Source organism: Ammospiza caudacuta, chromosome 9 (assembly GCF_027887145.1).
Source record: "Ammospiza caudacuta isolate bAmmCau1 chromosome 9, bAmmCau1.pri, whole genome shotgun sequence".
Taxonomy (NCBI): domain Eukaryota; kingdom Metazoa; phylum Chordata; class Aves; order Passeriformes; family Passerellidae; genus Ammospiza; species Ammospiza caudacuta.
This window is the reverse complement of record NC_080601.1, coordinates 10,653,871-10,672,232: the sequence shown is the minus strand read 5'-3', so window position 1 is coordinate 10,672,232 and position 18,362 is coordinate 10,653,871. Positions and strand designations below refer to the sequence as shown.

Below are 18,362 nucleotides of genomic sequence, written 5' to 3'. Positions count from 1 at the left end.
CAGGGGAAGCAAGAAAACTGCAGCTGTCTCAGAGAATGAGATTTGTCAGTGCTGAAAAGGTGCTGATGTCTGCTGGACCCTGGAGACTCACTCAGAGATGTGATCAAACCCAACACAAAACCCAGATTTCTTTGCACAAGATAACTCATATTTTTCTGGGCATAGCATCATCCCAGCAAAAAGAAATAGCTGTAAAATCCTCTAGAGACCTCAAAATCAGAACAAAGAGATGCAGAGGTGTTTGTTGTAGTTCTTCCTGGATTTGTGAGGCATTTAATGACTGAAATGATGGCTGTGCCACTTCTCTTACCAAAGCAGACACACTAGATAGCTACACCAGGATGAAAAACCACTTGGCTCCAAACAGGATCCAAGATGTGCAATTCCCATAGGAACAGAAATGAGTCATGAGAACAGCAAAAGGACTAATTTAATAGGAAAGAGTGAAATATTTATAGTTTGGTTTAATAAAACGTAAGGAGGCAGCTGCAAGGCTACAAACAGCTGAAGAACTAATTCACTAATGAAGAAAAAATATTTAAGGTGATTTCTTGCATTGAACTAGAGCTAGACATGAGGGAAAGGATGAAAACAACATGTGTCAGACTTGCACATTTCTAGTCTTTGTTTCAATAACACCTTTCAGGGTGCATAACAGAGCAAATGGGAACTCCCTTTAATATTAAAAAAAACCAACTTTTTTTAAAAAATATAAAAACAAACAGTAAATGCTAGCAGCACTCTGTACAGGAACTGTACAAAGTTCTCCATCATTCACAGCTGTACACCTCATGAATCTTGCACTCTGGAGAGTAGAAGGTTTACAGCAGCCATGAGGTACCACATCTCATTCAGGCTGATGCTCTTGCCAGATGTTTTAGGATGCCCTTAATCTTTCATTTTACTGTTCCCTTTTACACTAGAAATACTGGAGTAAGATGCTTTTATTTATGCATTATTTGGATTCTGGAGATACTGAAATCATTAAGATGAGTAACCATTTCTGGGTGATGAGCATTTGCATTTTCACTCTCCTGTGTGCTGAGCTGATCTTACTCTACACAAAGTTTTGGGGAGTGCTTTTTCATTTTCACCAAGATTAATTGCTCTGCTAGGCAAATGCAGATTTTCTGATTGTCACCAGGCAACACAGGGCTTACAATTTAATAACTATGGTTTGGATTCTACTCTCATTAAAAGTCAATCACAAAATATCCATTAACTTCAAAAGCAGCAGGAACAAGCCCTCATTTTCCATCTGTGCTGAGTACATTAAAATTATTTCAGGCCTTAGCTGAAATTTTGAATAATTGCAGGCACCCTTATTTTGTATAATTTACATCCTGTAAAATAATGAAATTTTAATTCTCTCTGTGGCTACTACTCAAATATATGTCTCTCACCCTTCTTTATAGACTGGCTTTAGCAGAATTATCCTTTTCTCCATGACAGAGATGGCAAAGATGCAATAAGTAACATGTACATTTGAGGTTTGTGGATATAAGTAAAAAAAAAAAAAAAAAAAAAAAAAAAAAAAAGAAAGGAAAAAAGAAAGGAAAAAACCCCACCTAAATTCTAATTACTGTAACAGAGCTCCTACTTGACTTCAAGGGGGAAATAAATTTGCATGAGCACTGTGCTGTTTAAAATACAGACCAGGACACGTGAATTTTTGAATTATGCACAACATCACTTTTAAACCTGAATAAAATTCAAATAAAACCACATAATTTTAAAAGCTGGGGAAGATGTTTGAAGATAACTTAAGCAAATCCCCACCACATTTCCCTTGTGAAACCCAAAAAGGAGCATTACATTCTGTAACTTGCAAACGTCACTGCAGCCCAGCTCTGGTGACACAAACCCCATGCCCAGGCTGTTTATGTGTTTATGCATCACAACACCACATGTGTGGTGTCTTGGCATTGGTAATGCCAGTGTGAGGCCTGCCCCTCAACCTCACAGTATTGTGTGGAATGAAACTCCTTTTGCAGAGTCACCTGCAGCGTACACTGGCCCAACCCTCGTCCCCTGTGTCCAGTCAGGAGCCAGTGAGGGTGGCCTGGGTGGTTGACAGCTCAGCAGTGGCAGTCTCAGCTCCCTGGCAGGGCGCTGATTCAGCCTGTCCAGAGCTACAGCACAGCACACCACCAGCACCTCTCAGCACCCAGAAAACAGAAGGTTCCTTTCTGAGACCTTCCCAAATGGCAAAAAGCATTTTGAAATCCAAACTGCTGCAGGTGGATGCTTCACAAGCACACCTATGATTGATTCCTTAGAGAGCAATGCAGAACTGCAACAGGCTTTGGGGTGAACATAAAGTGCACACCTGCAATGAAAGAGAAATCCACCTTGAAGGGCCCAAGGGCAGTCCCTGGGCAGTCCCTGAGTGCTGGAATGGGAGGTCAGACACAGAGCCAGTGTAGCAGTTCCTGTCTCAGGAGTCCCAGCCCTTGTGTAACCCAGCCAGCCCTTGTTATTCTTACCATGGCAGCTCTCATACTCAGCAGGTGTGGCCCTTACTGGGGCTGCAGCAAGAGCTGCTCTTATCTTCTTCCTCCTCTATCCTCTCCCCATCCCCACTTTTGCTTTGTTTTCTTTAATTGCACTGCAACCCAAAAGCTTGCTCAGAAACTTTTCCCTGCCTTGGTACAAGAAGTATTACTGGAACCATAAACACCAGTATTTCAATGCCACCATCTCTGAAGAAATTGTTCTTAAGAACCAGTCAATCATTTCCCAGCTTTCTCCTTGCTCACCTGGCTGCCTGTGCAGGTGAGGAAATGCAGCCTCTCAGGCTCTGCCTCAGCCATGCAGGTCTGCATGGGGACATCAGGACTTCTGCAGCTTCCCTGCTGCCTCCCTCTCATCTCTGAGTTGTAGCTGTTCAGCAGAAACCAGGGAAACCTCAAGAGTTCCCACCTGAACTGCACTCTCAAAATATACTTGCCTTGCAAACTTAAATACTGAAAGCCTTGCTAGAGCTTGGCCTCCCCTCAGGGAAGCACAGAAACCTCGAGAGGCTCTGGCTGACCCCAAGATCCAGGGCATTTCCACCTCTACTGCAGAACAATCATAGCTCTGACACCAAGAGCCACTCCACAGCCTCTGCCAAAAATAGAGTTACAGAATCACAGAATAGGGACCAGCCGTGGGACCAGATAAATCCTGATAAATGAAACCACTTCATTTCCAGTTTATTTGGGGAATGGTGAAGAGGCAGAACTTTCAGGAATTTTTCTTTGGCAGAAAACTTCACCCCAAACTGTAGTTCTGAATTCCACACTGACTTGACATGCAGCCTTTGCTGAACCATCAACCTTCCCACTGCCCAGGGGTGCTTGGTTTCAGCCTCCTCTCTCTGTAGCAGGCACCTGAGAAAAGCACCAGGCTCTGCTCAGGTAACTGCACACAGCCTGCAGCCCACTCCAGTTTTGCTGATTGCCTTTGAGAAAGCAATTGGCAGAAGCAGCTGTTGTAATCATGTGTATTGTTCCATACTGGCTTTTCTAGTCTCTGTTAAAAAAAAAAAAAAGGCAATTCCTTTATTTGTTCCCAGGACCTGTTTATAACTTTTATCTGCCTTCTATCAAGGTGCAGATTATATTGCACTCGTATCCAAACCCAGCTACACACAATGACCAGAGCAGTATTCAGAGTAATCACTGGCAATAGTATTAGAAATTCATGTTCTGGAAAAAAGGTGAAAAGGTTCCCTTCCATGCAGATGGCATTTCATCTACTAAATTGATGCTGATTTTCATAAATCATACATGATAAACACCTCTTGAGGTTGAAATCCTTGCTTCACAGGTCAGGTACAGCTTAGCCAAAAACAAGACACTATTCCCTTATATTTCTGACTGCAAATCTCTTCAAGTCTACTCTCCCATTTCCTTCAAATCCCACAAAACTTTCCTTTATTGTTTCAGTGATTACCATAAATTGAAATTACCCCCTCAAAGAAACAATACGCATTTTTAAGCCAATTCTGTGGATTGTTGCCCTTACATGGCCTGGTTTGTTCTTCTCTGTCACACATCTGTTTATGAGAATCCCTTGTTAGAATATCCTAAACTTGGATTATTCTGCTTAACAGGAACTGTACTGAAAAGCTGTTCATGTTTCAGCAGTCTTTAATCCATATTTAGACAAGTTAAAATGATCTGGTTTTTAGCTGCCTCACAGATTTCTTAAAAACCTCGGTAGAGTTCAGAGGTATTTACACCTTTAATCCCCAATGAGACTAAAGGCAGAGCTGTAGCCCTCTGCAGCAATTCAGTTAAAGCAGAAGTAACAGCAGGATGCACTGGAAACAATCAACCTTGATCCTTTATTTGAGACAGAAATAAATCCTTCTCCTGTCCTCCCCCTACACATCTGATATATGAGGAGAGGTGTATAGGAACACTCCTGCAGCAGTGTGTCCGTCTCCTCTCAAACCCCAGAGAGCTTTTAGTCTGACCTAGGGACACAGGCAGGTGTCATGTCCCAAAGCATTGCTATTTTTTACCAGCAGCCCAGCACAGTGAAACCTGGGGTTTTTGGTGCTGACAGATGTGTTCTGCCCAAATCTAGCTGTGATTGCTCCCTGTTGCCAACACTGAATGCTTAACCTTTGCATGTCCCACAGCAGAGAAGGCAGAAAACAAGGCAGGACATCATGCCCTGGCAGCAGTGTCCCAGCCTGTGCTGGAGTCAGTGCTGTGAGCCTGGTGCAGTCACCAGAGACCCCTGTGAGCTGACACATGGACTGGCACCTGCTGTGGCCCTGCCAAGGCAGCACAGGGAGGGTCACCAGACACAGCAATCCTCAGACTGGAGCTGGGAACTCCAGCATCGGTGAGTGGAAGTGCCCTGGGTGGTGGGAGTGCCAGTTCAAGGACAGTTAAAATAAATAAAGTGTGTGTGTGAGGCCAGAGACCACATGTCAACGCTTGTTTATGTTTGAAGTTCCTTATTTGAGAGTAAAGTCACCTACTTTCTTTTTTCTTTTTCATAATGTAATCAAATTGAAACATGGCCAGAATTGAGATGTGATCACTGCGCTTGCACAGCACTTAGAATTGTAAATCCAGGCATCTTTCTTTTACAGATTTAGCCCTTTTGGATAGCAGGCTTTCTAAGGAACTACCACGGTGTTAAAAAAGAATAAATAGCACAGTGAAAAATGGTTTAATACCAGGCAGACTAAAAAGACCAAACAGTTGAAGTGGACAGGGGAACTTTGCTGTGGTTGCTGTTTTATTCATTCACACGCCAATCTGGTTCCTGTCTTTAAAGTCCGTGTGTCTTTCATCATGTTCCTTTCAAAATTAACCAGTTATTTGTTACCTACCCATACACAAACATCCCACCAGCAGAGCCACTGGGTAGGTCTGATACTACACTCAGGAAGCTCCTCTTTACTAGTCCATGGGATTCTTTTCTCTCATAAGGAATGTCAGAAAAGGAGAAGGCAGGCTTCCTAATTAAATATTCTTCCTGAGATGCAGTGTTTCAATTGCACATGCAGGCATTGGAGGGCAAAAGCACTTTGTTGTCCAAGCTAATTAAATGCTTTTTCATTCTGCTAAACCTTCCTTTGAGTGCACAAATTAAAACCATTTACAATGTTGCCTCCTAAAAGCTGTGGAGAAAGCCACCAGCTGATGTCACATAAAGCACCAAAGTGCCATTGGATGTCAGCTGTCACTGCTGTCCCTCTCCTGACTGCAAACAAACCTTGAGCCAGTGAGCAACAGCTGTCAGCCAGCTGTGCCCTGGGCCACTGAGATGGACTGCTGCTGCTGCTTCAGACCCTCCAAAGGGAGCCAGAAACTCTGCCACAGGGCACCAAGGCTGTCATGCACATCAAGGCAAAGAGCAGAGACCTGCCTCACCTGACAAACACTCTGTGCACAGAAAATCAGAGCCAAACCAGTACTTGAACATGGGAAATTTGTGCCCCTAGATTTAGTAAGGACTAAATCTTATCCTTAGGACACTCCTTCACTGGTCAGTTGGGTGAGTTGAAACTCCATTTTTAGCCATTTGCAAGGCCATGATATATGAAAGCAGAAGCTGTGACTTCCAATACTTACCAGAGCTGAGTTACTTCATCACCTGCTGAGTTACCTGCCATCAGGACATGGTCAATGCCAGACCTGAGCACACAGTGCCCTTCAGCACCAGAACAAGCACAGCTGCCACAGCACCCAGAGCCTAAACTGTACATAAATGGATACTCTTGCTACAATCAGGTGTGAAGGTTCCCTTTCCCATTGCTCAGACAATGCAGCTCTGAGAAAGAGAGGCAATTCAGCACTGGGGGGAAAAGGAAAGAAGTGGAGAAGTATTTTTGAAACTTGGCACAGAGGAACTGAAGTTTCTAAACTAAGGATGTTCTTTCTGCTTCAGCTGTAAGGGATTTAAAGAATGATGAAATTTGCATTCTTATCTTTATCCCTTTCACTTTCTCCAAACAGTCCTAGATGTATAAATATAGAATACACTGCCAACAAGAGCCAGAAGCCTGAATATTTTATGCAGTAGGCAGCAGATGAATTAGCCTTTCCTACAGTTCATCAGAAGTGAAACGTGCTGTGTTATCCCAAGCCTTACCTTGGCTGCAATCTCACCACTGCTTCCTGGCATTTCAAAGCCACATTCTGTGCATAGTTATTAGCTGAGCATCCAGCCTTCCCCTGCCACTCTGACAGGCCTGGCAATGCACACTCCAGCTCCTGCACAAGAGAAACAAAAAGAAAAGCTGAATGCGCCCTGTCAGTACCAATCCAAGCTTGGCTAAATATTTTGCTTCAGGAAAAAATGCTCCATGAGACCAGGCGCTGGTTGAGGATCTTAGTTATTTTTTTGTAATAATCTTGAAACAACTGGAGACCACTGAAGATAAGAGTCTAAAAAAAGTAGTATGTTATTTCACTGGAAAACAGTTTCTGAAACCAAAGCAGAATGTAACTTTTCTGTTTTTTACTTAAATACCAGATTTCAGCTTCAGAGCTAAGAAGTTCTATACAAAGAATTAATTTGAAATTATTTATTCACACATCAGTAAGATTTTATTACTTGGGTATCACAGATTTCAGTGTCAGAGCTAAGAGGTTCTGTACAAATAAGTCATTTGAAACTATTTATTCACATGTCAGTAAGATTTTATTACTTGGGAATCATCAAAAAAATCTGGCTGACAAAGGTGAGTGCAGTTAAATATCACTTAAATAAAATATGTAAAATTTAACCATTTGCCTCTTTCCCTTCCCTAGCATATGTGTAGCTTTATGAATAGAGTATTACACTGGGAGGAGGGAAAGGCAGTGAGGGGGAAAAAGCCACATCACCCAATCTGCTACACAGAAAATAAAAAAGGCAATTTAGTCCAAAAAACTGAGTCACAGAACAGGAATGAGAAAAGTGTCCATTCAAATCCAAGCTTTTGAAAACCAGTTGTAGGGCTGTGAAAAGATGTGTTTGGTACTTCCTCATTTCCTTACCTAAGAAATGGGTTGCAATATTTCCTTTGCACTGCAATGAAATAAATTTTTTAAGATCTTTGAAAATGTGGTAATCAAAGTGGGACATTTTTTCTACCTCTTTATTAGCTTTTGGAATCAAATATTTTAGTCTAATAGTTTAAAAAAATAAAATACGATTCACTCTGCAAAACAACAGAGCTCCCTTCCCTGCTAAAGCAATGTACCTGACTTTGCTCCAGTGTCAAAGCTTGTCTGGATGCATGGATGCAAAAGTTTGGGTAGGACCCTTCAGATGGGAACTTGCAGGGCAGAGAGTACACAGCAATTCCAGGTGCTTTCTGCTGGATGGAGGGGAAGGCTGAGGACAGGAGCACTGGCCATAAGCCCTTGCTTGCAGGGCTGATGTTAGAGGACTTGGGTGGATTTGGGTTGTTTCTGTATTATTTTTTCTCTTTTATGTCTTTGTTGCTGCTCAAAAATCATGTCATTAGGGTGTTAACAAGTAACACTAGGGAAACAGCCTTGATGGAATCTGTTTTTAAAGAGCAGTGAAATCCTGATGTGCCACAGGCACCTACAGCAGAGCCCCATCTTCTACTGCATTTTTGTTTCTTTTCACTAAAGAGGGTGACTTCTACAGTGAAATTTCATCGTAATAAATATAAACAGAGTATACCCAGAAACCAAAGCAGAACTTCCAGACTGCCTGATGCGTTCATGTGTTTTTGCTGCTGATGTGCCAATATCAGCTCTGGCTTTTTGATTCCTGTGCACTTAAAATAATAATTTTAATGTGAAATTATTGGAAGTTCTTTGACATACAAGCAATTTACACGCTTTACATATACTCAAAATACAAAACTTTACTCAGCAAGTTTCAGCGTTGTCATCTTTAGGCACTGATTGTCAGGCCACTATTTTTATAGCCATTTACCTTGATAATAACACTTTAAAACTGAAATTTTATTGTTTCTGCCTATTGGCTAGAAAGTTTGGTGTTCTTTTGTAAATATGTCCCTGCATCAATAAGGAGTTTGAGGGTGACTCATTCAAGAATCCATACTCGTGACTGTGCACCAAAGGTGAGTGACAGGAGAAAGGATTGGGCAAGGAAAGCAGACTTTCTGTTCCTCACCATCTGTTCCCACACTGACTCCCTGGAGTATGTTCTGGGCATATGCTTCCTCACCTCTTGAAGTCAAATAAATCCTAATTAATTTGATTTCCTATAGATGAGTGCTGCAGAATTGATAAAGAAGCTGATGGAACCATGGAAAAGATGAAACCAAATAGCTGGAATACAGTGGTGGAGTCACATTCCAGCAGCCTCCTCTCTTCCCATGTTCTGTTTGGAAAGGTTACAGCTGCCTCCAGCGCCAGCTCCTGCCCCCAGGGAAATAACTGCAGGCAACATGCAAAGTACAGCTTTACCCTGCTGATATTTTGCTATCTGATAAGTGGTCAATTGAAGTCACCTGGTGCTCTTCTTTTATTACACTTGGGTTTTTTAATCATCAGTGTAAATCTAATAACCTTTTCTTCATGAAGACCAAAGGCACATGACTACAGGGCTACAATTGTGCCAAAAATATCAGAGGCACAGGAATCACACTTCAGCTGAGAGCCTTGTGAAGCTCAAAATCCCATCTTCCCTCTACCTGATCACAGCTGTCTGTTCCCTCTCAATGATCTTTCTACAGTGGAAACCCCTTGGATTCACACAACTAGAAAGGCACACAAAAATGGTTCCCATTAATCCTTCCAACACACACAGCAAACTTATCTCCCAACAGCCTCTTCTAATTTTAAGGGGACAATTTTCTTTAAAAGAATCTTATGGGCTTATAACACGTAAGAGGGAATAGCAAAGAGTTCCTTGGCTTATCAGAGCAACACCTTTAACAGAGATTCTGTCATTCACTGCTCTGGTGTCACTCTTTCTGATACCACAGAGAAGTCAGCTGGGGAAGTGAGGAGACTGCTGAGAAAGCACTCTGCCAATAATCCCAGGAAAGCAAGGATGAACAGTTCAATCACCATGTGCAGTGCATCCTGCTTTTCTTTCATAAATGCATGTGCTCACAAAGTGCTGTTTGTCAGCTCCTTGGGAATACATAATTTACCCCATCCAGAGGCTTGGTGGCAAGGGGTTTCACCAGGGAAGGTTCATGCAGTTACAGTGTTTCACCACTTCTGTCTCTCCTCATTCAAGCCCTTGAGCCACGTGAAAATTATCTGCCTGGCACTGTTTTTCCTTCCAGAGGCTGCATACTTAAGTCATGCTGGTGTTTTATGGCAGCCTAATTATATACTCAAAAAGTTTCCCATGAAAGAATTTCACCATTTCCAGTTAACCCCTCTGGACCATGTAAAATGCCACAGAGCAGCAAGTCTGTGCTGTGCTGGCTTTCACTGGGTGAGAGGTACAGGCAGGACACACACAGGGGGCTTGGAAGAGGCTGAAAAAGCAACAGATGACCTCTGAGACAGACCTTGCCCCATTTATGGCTTCTTCATGACTCTTCTTCTGGATCTGCTTCCACTTGCACTTCACAGGGCAAAATTCCCATAATTTTTTTCCATTCAGCTGATAAACACGCACACCTCATCTCTCTGAAGGTTAAATAATATTTCCTAGGAAGCAGTGAAGTGGCAAAAAAACCTCCCAGTTATTGCTTTATTTCTGAATCAGCTCCAGAAGAACAGGCAGGAATTTTAGGGCAAGAGTTTGACATTGGTATTCCAAAAGAGACTGTGATAATACCATTTGCAATTTGGTTTTCATTTTCCTTCAGAGATTCAAAAAGGACCTTCAAAAAGGAACTTCAAAAAGTTCTCACTTAGAAGGTAAGACATTCTGTATAAAATTATGAAATCCCATTCTAAACTTGGTCCAAAATAATTCCTAGTCTATGACAGGCTTGAAGTACTTGAAGAAAGAGCTCTGCAAATTTCTATCCACAAGGAAGAAGAGAGGAGAGACAAAAAGTAGCCAAATACATTATACAGCCAAGATATGGAAATACAGACATCTGTATTTGTATATGCACAATTTTATGTAAATACAGACATCTGTATTTGCAGATGTCAGGCCTTGTGCCTACTACAGAACAACAAATCCACCAACATTAATATTAACTATCTTGGATATGAGAATATTTCCAGCTGAGGGGTTAAATCTGCAGCAGAGCTCAACCCCTTACACTGCACATCCAACACAACTTGGGAAGCACCAGAGGCATTTTCAGCAGCTGCTGAGAGGTGGAATTCTAGAGTCAACAGAGCAAATGTACCACCAGAGGCAGCAGCAGAAGTTTCCTCATTTCTACTCTTCCTTAGCACCTTTTACAAAATTTACAGTTCTGCTCCCCCCAGCTCCACCTAGGAAGATGGTGTGGGATAGCACTGCTTCCAGTGTGCTACTGCACTGCTATGGTCTTACTATTTAAATATGAGAAAAACAGAAATTAAGATGAAGGAAAACAGTGAAATCCCTCTATTTGCAGCCAAAATACAGTAAAGGAGATCGTTGATCAAATAAACAAAACAGAAACTGTCTAAATAAATATTTGCACATCTTCAGCTATGCTCTCCACTCGCTTCTGAAAGCAGTTGCAGCACAACCCTCTGCAATTCCCTAGCAGAAAGAAACTGTTATTACAGGAAGGTTGCAGACTGCAGGTCCCTGAAAATCAGAGTAGATTACTGTGGGGTCTCTAATCACACCATGAATTACCAGGGAGTCCCTCTTTGCATTTCAAAACTTGCTTAGACATTGTGCCACAAGCTTCCCCCTGGTAAGTTTAATTTTTTACCTGACTTTCCTCGTGGCTTTTTCCATTTTCCAGCTTTGCAATGGGCTTAGGTTTCCGCAGCTTTAAGTTGCCCATTTCAGGCTTTAGAGCACAGTCAGTTAAAACCTGCTGCTTGTGCTGCTGGGTGTCTTGCAAAGGCAGCTGCCTTTCCTCTAAGACAGCAGAGTTGTCCGGGTAATTTTCTTTGTTATCATCGTCTCTGTAAGAAAATAAAATTGAAATGCATCAGGCAGTATTTCAGACATCTGTCAAAACATTATGAGGGAAGAAGAGCAACAAGTTCTTAGCTATTTATGGCATATAGCTTTTACTAAATTTAGTGGTCTACACATCAGTTATAGATCTAAGTTAGCATTATTACACACTCAACTGGGAAGCTACTTAAGTGATAGCTTTAGAGGCACTCTTGGGCTCCAGACCTACAGTTCCCATTCACCAGATAAAATCTGAAACTCTTTTTTTCATGCAGAAGACTTCCCCCACCCAATGATTTGCAGTAACCTCACAAAATATCATCACAGACAATAATTCCTCTCAACAGCACACTTCCCTTCTGTTGGTCTCTAGCTTTGAGGGCCATTGCACAGAGGTAAGGAGGAAGCCACTCAAAGCAAGGTCTGAACAGCCAGGGATGTGTTTGGAGAAAACATCCCCCTGTGTAAGAGACACCTGGTGGTTTAAAATACAGTGTTACTCAGGGATGCTTAATCTGGGACCTGGGGCAGACATTTTCAATCCCCACCCAGACTACAATGTGCAAGCTCTGTCCAAGGACACTTGCTAGTGTCACCCACAGCCAGTGCCTCCAGCCTCAGCCTGCTCTCATGCCTTCCACAGGGAGCACCTCGGTGGCACCACGAGGTTACCACAGTGCAGGAGGCAGGGCTGCTCCAAAAACCCTGGCTGCAGCTTGGTGTAGATTTTCATGTTTCTCTTTGCTGATTTATGTCCGGAGATAGCTCAGGGATGCCACTTGCTCGGTTTCTCGGCTGTTTAGGTGGCCTGGAAAGGCCCAGGGATGGCCTTGAAGAGCCGACGCTTCAAAGGACGAGAAGAGACTTCTGATCTTTTCTCGGTCTTGGTGTTTATTAATTGTTTATCTAAAAGATTTTCTTTCAGCCCAACAGAGGTCTGCACAGCAGCCAGCCATGGGCACACTGCAAGCCCCCGGGCGGTCACTTATCTTTATACCTGAAGTTACGTGTACAATATTTATCATTTTTCCCCAATACCTTCTACCCTTATTAACCGGTGCACTTCTAGTAATAACCAATCCCAAAGTGCCACCATCACCACAGAAGATGGAGGCCAAGAAGAAGAAGAAGAAGAAGGACAGGACACACCCCAATTCCTCCATCTTACTTCTTTAGACCTCCCTGTACCGAAATCCTAAACCCTGTGTTTTACACTCTAATCAACTTATCCCTTCACCATTCACCCAGTGAATTCCTCCTATCCTCATACAGGTGTCGTCTCCTGTGTAGGATCAAAGTCCAGCCACCAGACACTTCTGGCAACATTCCAGGACTCCCGAGCCCCCCAGGGGTGTTCTCGGCCACTCTGCACCTCCATCCTGAGGTGCTGAGATCCCACAGCTTGGGATTTCAGATGTTAGCTCCAGCTGGCAGCATTCTAATGGTCAGCTGGGAGTGACCTCTCTCCTGACGTGAAACTTCCACGGCTGAGGGAGTCAAGGGCTATTGAATTAAATCCCTCTGAGATTCATTTCTTTTTTTCCAGAAAGCATAACTTGCTAGTTCAATGTTTTCTCCTAAGGATTTTGAGCTGCCAAACTCACTTTCCATCTGTGGCCCATCCGCATCCAGATGGATGCTTGCAGGGTGCCTGTGGAGCTGAACACCATTGCTGCCCATGTCTTCTGCAAGTGTTCTCCAAGGCAGTTGTTATAGTTACAGCTTTATAGCCCACGAGCACCCCAACAATGTGCACCAGTGCTGCTAATTTTAAGGTATCCTCTGATTTTAAGATCTTCCTGAAAGGTTAAATTGCATACCTTAGCAATCAATTTGTACTAACATAGCCATGAGAGAGGCATGCCTCAAGAATACTTCAGTTAAATTACAATTTAAAGGATTTCTTTTTACCAGACACACACAGCAATGAGCACATCCTTGCACAGTTGCAAAACTCTGCTTACTACTGCTTTGCACCAGCTGCTGTACAGTAAAATTCAGTGTATAAACACCACAGCTGCCTCTGAATGACAGGAGTATGATGTGAAGTTAAGAATACAGACCATAACATATTTACATATATAATAGCAACAGTAAATAATCTCCATATTGATCACACAAAAGTGCACAAGATAAATATGTATTCCCAGAAATACTAACAGCTTTTGCAGGTAATACCCTAGAAATTCTGCATTCCCTTGAGAATAAAGGCTTTTTTCTAATGCAGAAGCAATCACAGTTTCAATTGCTCCCAATGGATTTCAGACAAAGTTTGTAGGAGAGTACCTGGGACTGGAGCTGCCTGCTTGATCTTCATGCACAGAGTCTGAATACCCGTCACACCTTGAAAATGAGCACAAGATAATTATTGGTTCTCTGCCAGCTGCAGAAACTTAGCTTTTAATAACATTACAGTGCAGCTCAAAACTATAAACACATTTCTTCTTCTCCTCACGCTTTAGTCAGGTCATTTAATGCCATAACTGCTCCATGATAGTCCAAATCTCAGAGGAAGAAGAAGATTTGAGACATTAAGTATGCACAATTTGGTATATCATGTTCAGACAAATGGAAATAATTGCAAGGAATTCAGATGTTACCATAAAAATCACAGGAAAATTCACATCACAGTGAATAGTATACTTCACATCAACCTCAAAAATAATTAGACACAACTAAGGATGTTTTCTCACAAACTCACAAAAATATTAACTTTGATAAACCAGTCACCCTTTATGCAGCAGGAAAAAGAATCCCCAACTATATTATGAAGAGAGAGTTAGTCTTAAAAAGTGAACTAGCAGTATTTTTTAAGAAGCCTGAACAGCCATAATGAATTACTTCCTTTAAGTCACAAACAAAAGAATTGTCCCAAGGCTGCCTAATCAGAAGAGAAGTCTGGATAAATATGCTAAACCACAACCACTAAGAGCTGAACATGACACTGTGGCTGCATGGCTGAACTTTGAAGGATGATTTAACCTGCAAAGCCCATGAGCAGCCTTTCTTCAGATAAACATGCATCTATAAGCATGCACTCCCAAAGTATGCAAACACAGAACCTGGTATTGCTGGGGTAAAGTCAGGGCCCTCTCCTCACCCTCAGTTAATACTCACAGGGCACAGACACTAAGGAGGCCTTGATCCCTTGAAGTTTTCTGGCAGAGGAACCTCTTCATTATGGGGGAAGCAGCCTGTACTTCTGCTGACTTGTTAAATTTTGAGAAGAACTGCCCCACTTAGAAGAGAGTACATTAAGTGACACATTCATAGCTCTGCATTGCAATTTGATGGCAAGGGTTTAATATATTCCTTTTCCCCACCAGTCTTCTGCTGGTGTCTATATCAAAAGTCAGACTGCAGCAGAAAATATTTAAAGGGCCACTCAAGTGTTTACACTTCCTGAATACATCAGCATATGCATGAAAGCATTTGCTGCTCACAACTGGAGCAGAGAACTACAGTGGCAGATCACCCTAATCACACAATATTCCTGCAGTGAGTGTAGCTTTCCCCACATGGCAAAGTGGGATGATGGGTGGAAGACCAGGCTTGATGTGCAAAATGGAAAAATTCACTGTAGAAATCTGGTTACCTCTGGATGCCAGTCACACCTTCCCCTCTGCCCAATACCTGACTGCTTCACAGGAAGCAGCAAGGACACACTGGGAGTTTGAATAAGGAAGCCCAGTGTGAAAAGAACCAGGAACCTGGCTCAAGAACTAGAAGGAATATTTCAGAGGGACAAAACAACAGAAAGAAAATGTGTTGTGTGAGGAGGCAGTGCCAAGGTCAGAGAGCTGGATGGACAGAGCTCCCAGCACAGACACAGGAGAAGGTGTCACCAGGTGCACCACGGGCCAAGCCATGGCCAGCAAAGTCCAGGAATCCCCTAAAGGGACAAATTCTCCCTCCTGGGTGTGCCTCAGAGAGAGGAGGTGGGAGGAAGCAGCTCTGCCACCAGTTTTGCTCTCTCTCCTGTCACCAGTCACCTCACTTGGCAGCCTCCTGAAAGACCGCCTTGGCAATGGGGAACGCTCTCTGGAGGGACAATGGATGGCTGAGCACAAGTCCAGTGCCCAAGTCAAGTCCAGTTAAGGAGTACTTTCCTGAACTGGGGGAGCTGGGCTGGCTGTAAGGAGGTGATCTTGAGAGGAAGAGCTCCTAACTCAGCACCCAGCAGCTGATAGAAGTCATAAAATATGACTTCTACAACTTATAAACAACATAAGTGAGTATGACAAAATGTATTTTAGTAACTGGATGGCAGCAGATAGGAAAGAGAAGCAATAATGAGTCAGAGAATACAACGACCATCATGAAATTTAAAAGATCCTGAGGAATTTCAGAAGCAATACACTCCAAAATTTCCCACCAAAATTTTTGTCTGTGCAAGAATAAATAATAACCAGGAGGCTGAGGAGCTCACTCAAAGAGGACCATGTTTGAGACTAGGACCATAACAGGACCTTTAAAAAGATGAATTTGTCATGCAATGCAAATACCCATCATTAAAGCATGGAGTGTTTTTACCATGATTTCTTAAAGAAATGTGTCTTCTGTGTTCATGCCACCTGCCTGCACATATCAAAACAATCATGCACACCTTCCTTTCGTCTCATCAGTAACTTGTAAATCATGTTGTTTATCTTTAGCTGTATATAATAGGGTGATATTCAAGAGTTTGGTACATTTTTTGATAGTTTGTGGCCGTGCAGCAGAGAGACAGAGAGACTTTTCACCAACAAAAAACTGCAGCAGCATCTTCCTCACTCCTAAACCAATAGAGAATGTTCCACAGCAGCTTCAGGTCAGAAATCCAAATGGGTTGAGGCTTACATTGGGTAGGAGCTGTCTTTCAACCAAAGCATTGATGTGAATCATCCCTTCAGTGCCCAATCGAGCTACTGACTGATGGGTATCTCTCATAAGTAAGAACATGCATTATTGATGTTATGGCACGGGCCAGAGTCAGGTCAGAGATAGGATCCCAGCCTGGATGGAGTGCTGCTCTGACTCTGGCTAGTCTGTCTCTGTGCTCCTTCCAGGGGCTCTGGGTTAATGGCACCAGTTTCTTTAACTCCCTACCATTTTCACCTTCCCACAGGAGCCATTTCAGACCAGAGTGAGCTCTGCTCCCTTTTACTGACTTGACCTTTGAGGAGCTCACATGAGCAGTCCCAAACCAGGCTGCATGCATGGCTTGCTGGGAGCTTGGCACCCCCAGGCACTCTCCTTGTCTGGAGAAATGTTCCTGAAGGTGCTTTACCACTGCCTTGATTTTATTCAGGAAGCCCTGGCTTTGCCTTTGTCACAAATAAAGACAGAAATTGTTAAATGAGGATGTCTAGATGTGCGTGGCAAACTCTTTCTTCTGCTAAATAAAAGTAAATCTATTTTCATCTGTTTTCAGACATGGTCAACACAAGCAATAAGTGCTGAAATCAGTAAGAATTGTGTATCCTCAGCAGCTCTCAAAAGCAGGTGTTGGGGGACAGCTCCAAATGAGATTTAGGAAAGAATGAGACTTAGGGAACCAAGTTTGTTCAATGGGACAATGCTTTTCAGATACCATTGTTCACTCCCTTTGTTTTCTAAAAGCACGTTTCTACCCCTTTGTTCGGAAATATAAGATGAAACATGAAGTCCCACAAACAAGAACCAAAAGCAGCTGAAATGGGGGAGATCCAACCCCTCTCCATCTCTCCAAGGGCAGGGCTGGTACCACACTCTCAGATTTTATACCCTCCTGGTTTAACATGAAGCCCCACAGAGAAAGCCATCACCTCTGGATCCCAGAAACCTCAGGGGGGAGGCAGGCTTAGGGACTGCTCCAGGGGAATCTCTACAGGAAACAATGGATGTACTTAGGGACAGAGGAAAGGGAAGGAAAAAAACATGAAAATATAATTTCTGTAATCTGGCTATTTTTCTGTGAAGGGGGAGCCACCCATAATTTTACAGACCAAAATTCATCACATAACTAACAGGAACACAGGAAATGAAAACAAACAAGCATGCAAGCAAACAAAAATCCCTCCATGATTTATTAGCTTCAGTTTAATCTTTCCCTATCTGCCCCAGTCACACAAAAAGTGTGACTAAATTCAAATATTAAATAAAGCAAGGAAGTATAAGCAAATAAAGCAAAGCAGTATAAGAGAGGGAAATTCTTTAGATCCCATTGAAATATTACTTCTCCTGCAGAGGTTATGACAGCACTTAGAGATGGCTCAGATGATTACAACTTGGCCTGCTTTCAGAGTGTCCCCTGTCCCACAGCACTCAGCAAACAGCTCACTGTCCAGCTGAGATGTTTTACATTATGTGCATTTTAACAGTGTAAAGCTCACCTAATACACAAACAAATCCATACATCATTTTCCTCCTGAAAAACAGCTTGGCTCCTTACTGCTGCAGAATCTTCCCCAAAAGCTTTTGAAACAATCAAAAGCATGCAAAGTAAAAATGCACAGAACACCAATATTGAAGTGGTTTAGACTAAAATAAGACAAAGACCGTTTTATTTGCAATAGTTCCTAGAGGGTTTGCCTTCCTAACTTTCTAATGTCCTCCCTTGTTCTGCTGTCTCTGTAAAACAACCAGAAAAATCAACATATACATCCTTTTGATTATGATATATACAAAAGGCCATCTAAGGAGTTTATGGAATTGATAACAAAGAAATTACAATTTTGGTACTTGGCCTGTCTAAATAATGTATAGGGATTTTTCAAAATATTTCCTAATGATTTTTTGTTTCCTAACAATGCTTGTGGTAAGTACAGACCATATGTCCTTAGAAAATAGACATGCTTGTGTTTGACAGGATCATCAGTATCAGAAATGAGCAATATTTTGACAGAAGGTTCATCCAA

At 42.4% G+C, this 18,362-nt stretch overlaps 1 protein-coding gene across 2 annotated transcripts in view; it reads right to left on the bottom strand.

Moving 5' to 3' along the window:
- Nucleotides 1-18,362, bottom strand: part of FAM13C (family with sequence similarity 13 member C) — a 47,886-nt gene that overhangs the window by 29,183 nt on the left and 341 nt on the right. For both annotated transcript variants that reach the window (XM_058810561.1, XM_058810562.1), the window contains exons 2-4: nt 13,771-13,827; nt 11,291-11,489; nt 6,604-6,725 (exon numbers count right to left, since the gene is read on the bottom strand). In XM_058810561.1, coding sequence (XP_058666544.1) covers nt 6,604-6,725; nt 11,291-11,489; nt 13,771-13,827 — 378 coding nt within the window. The remainder of the gene's footprint in view (nt 1-6,603; nt 6,726-11,290; nt 11,490-13,770; nt 13,828-18,362) is intronic.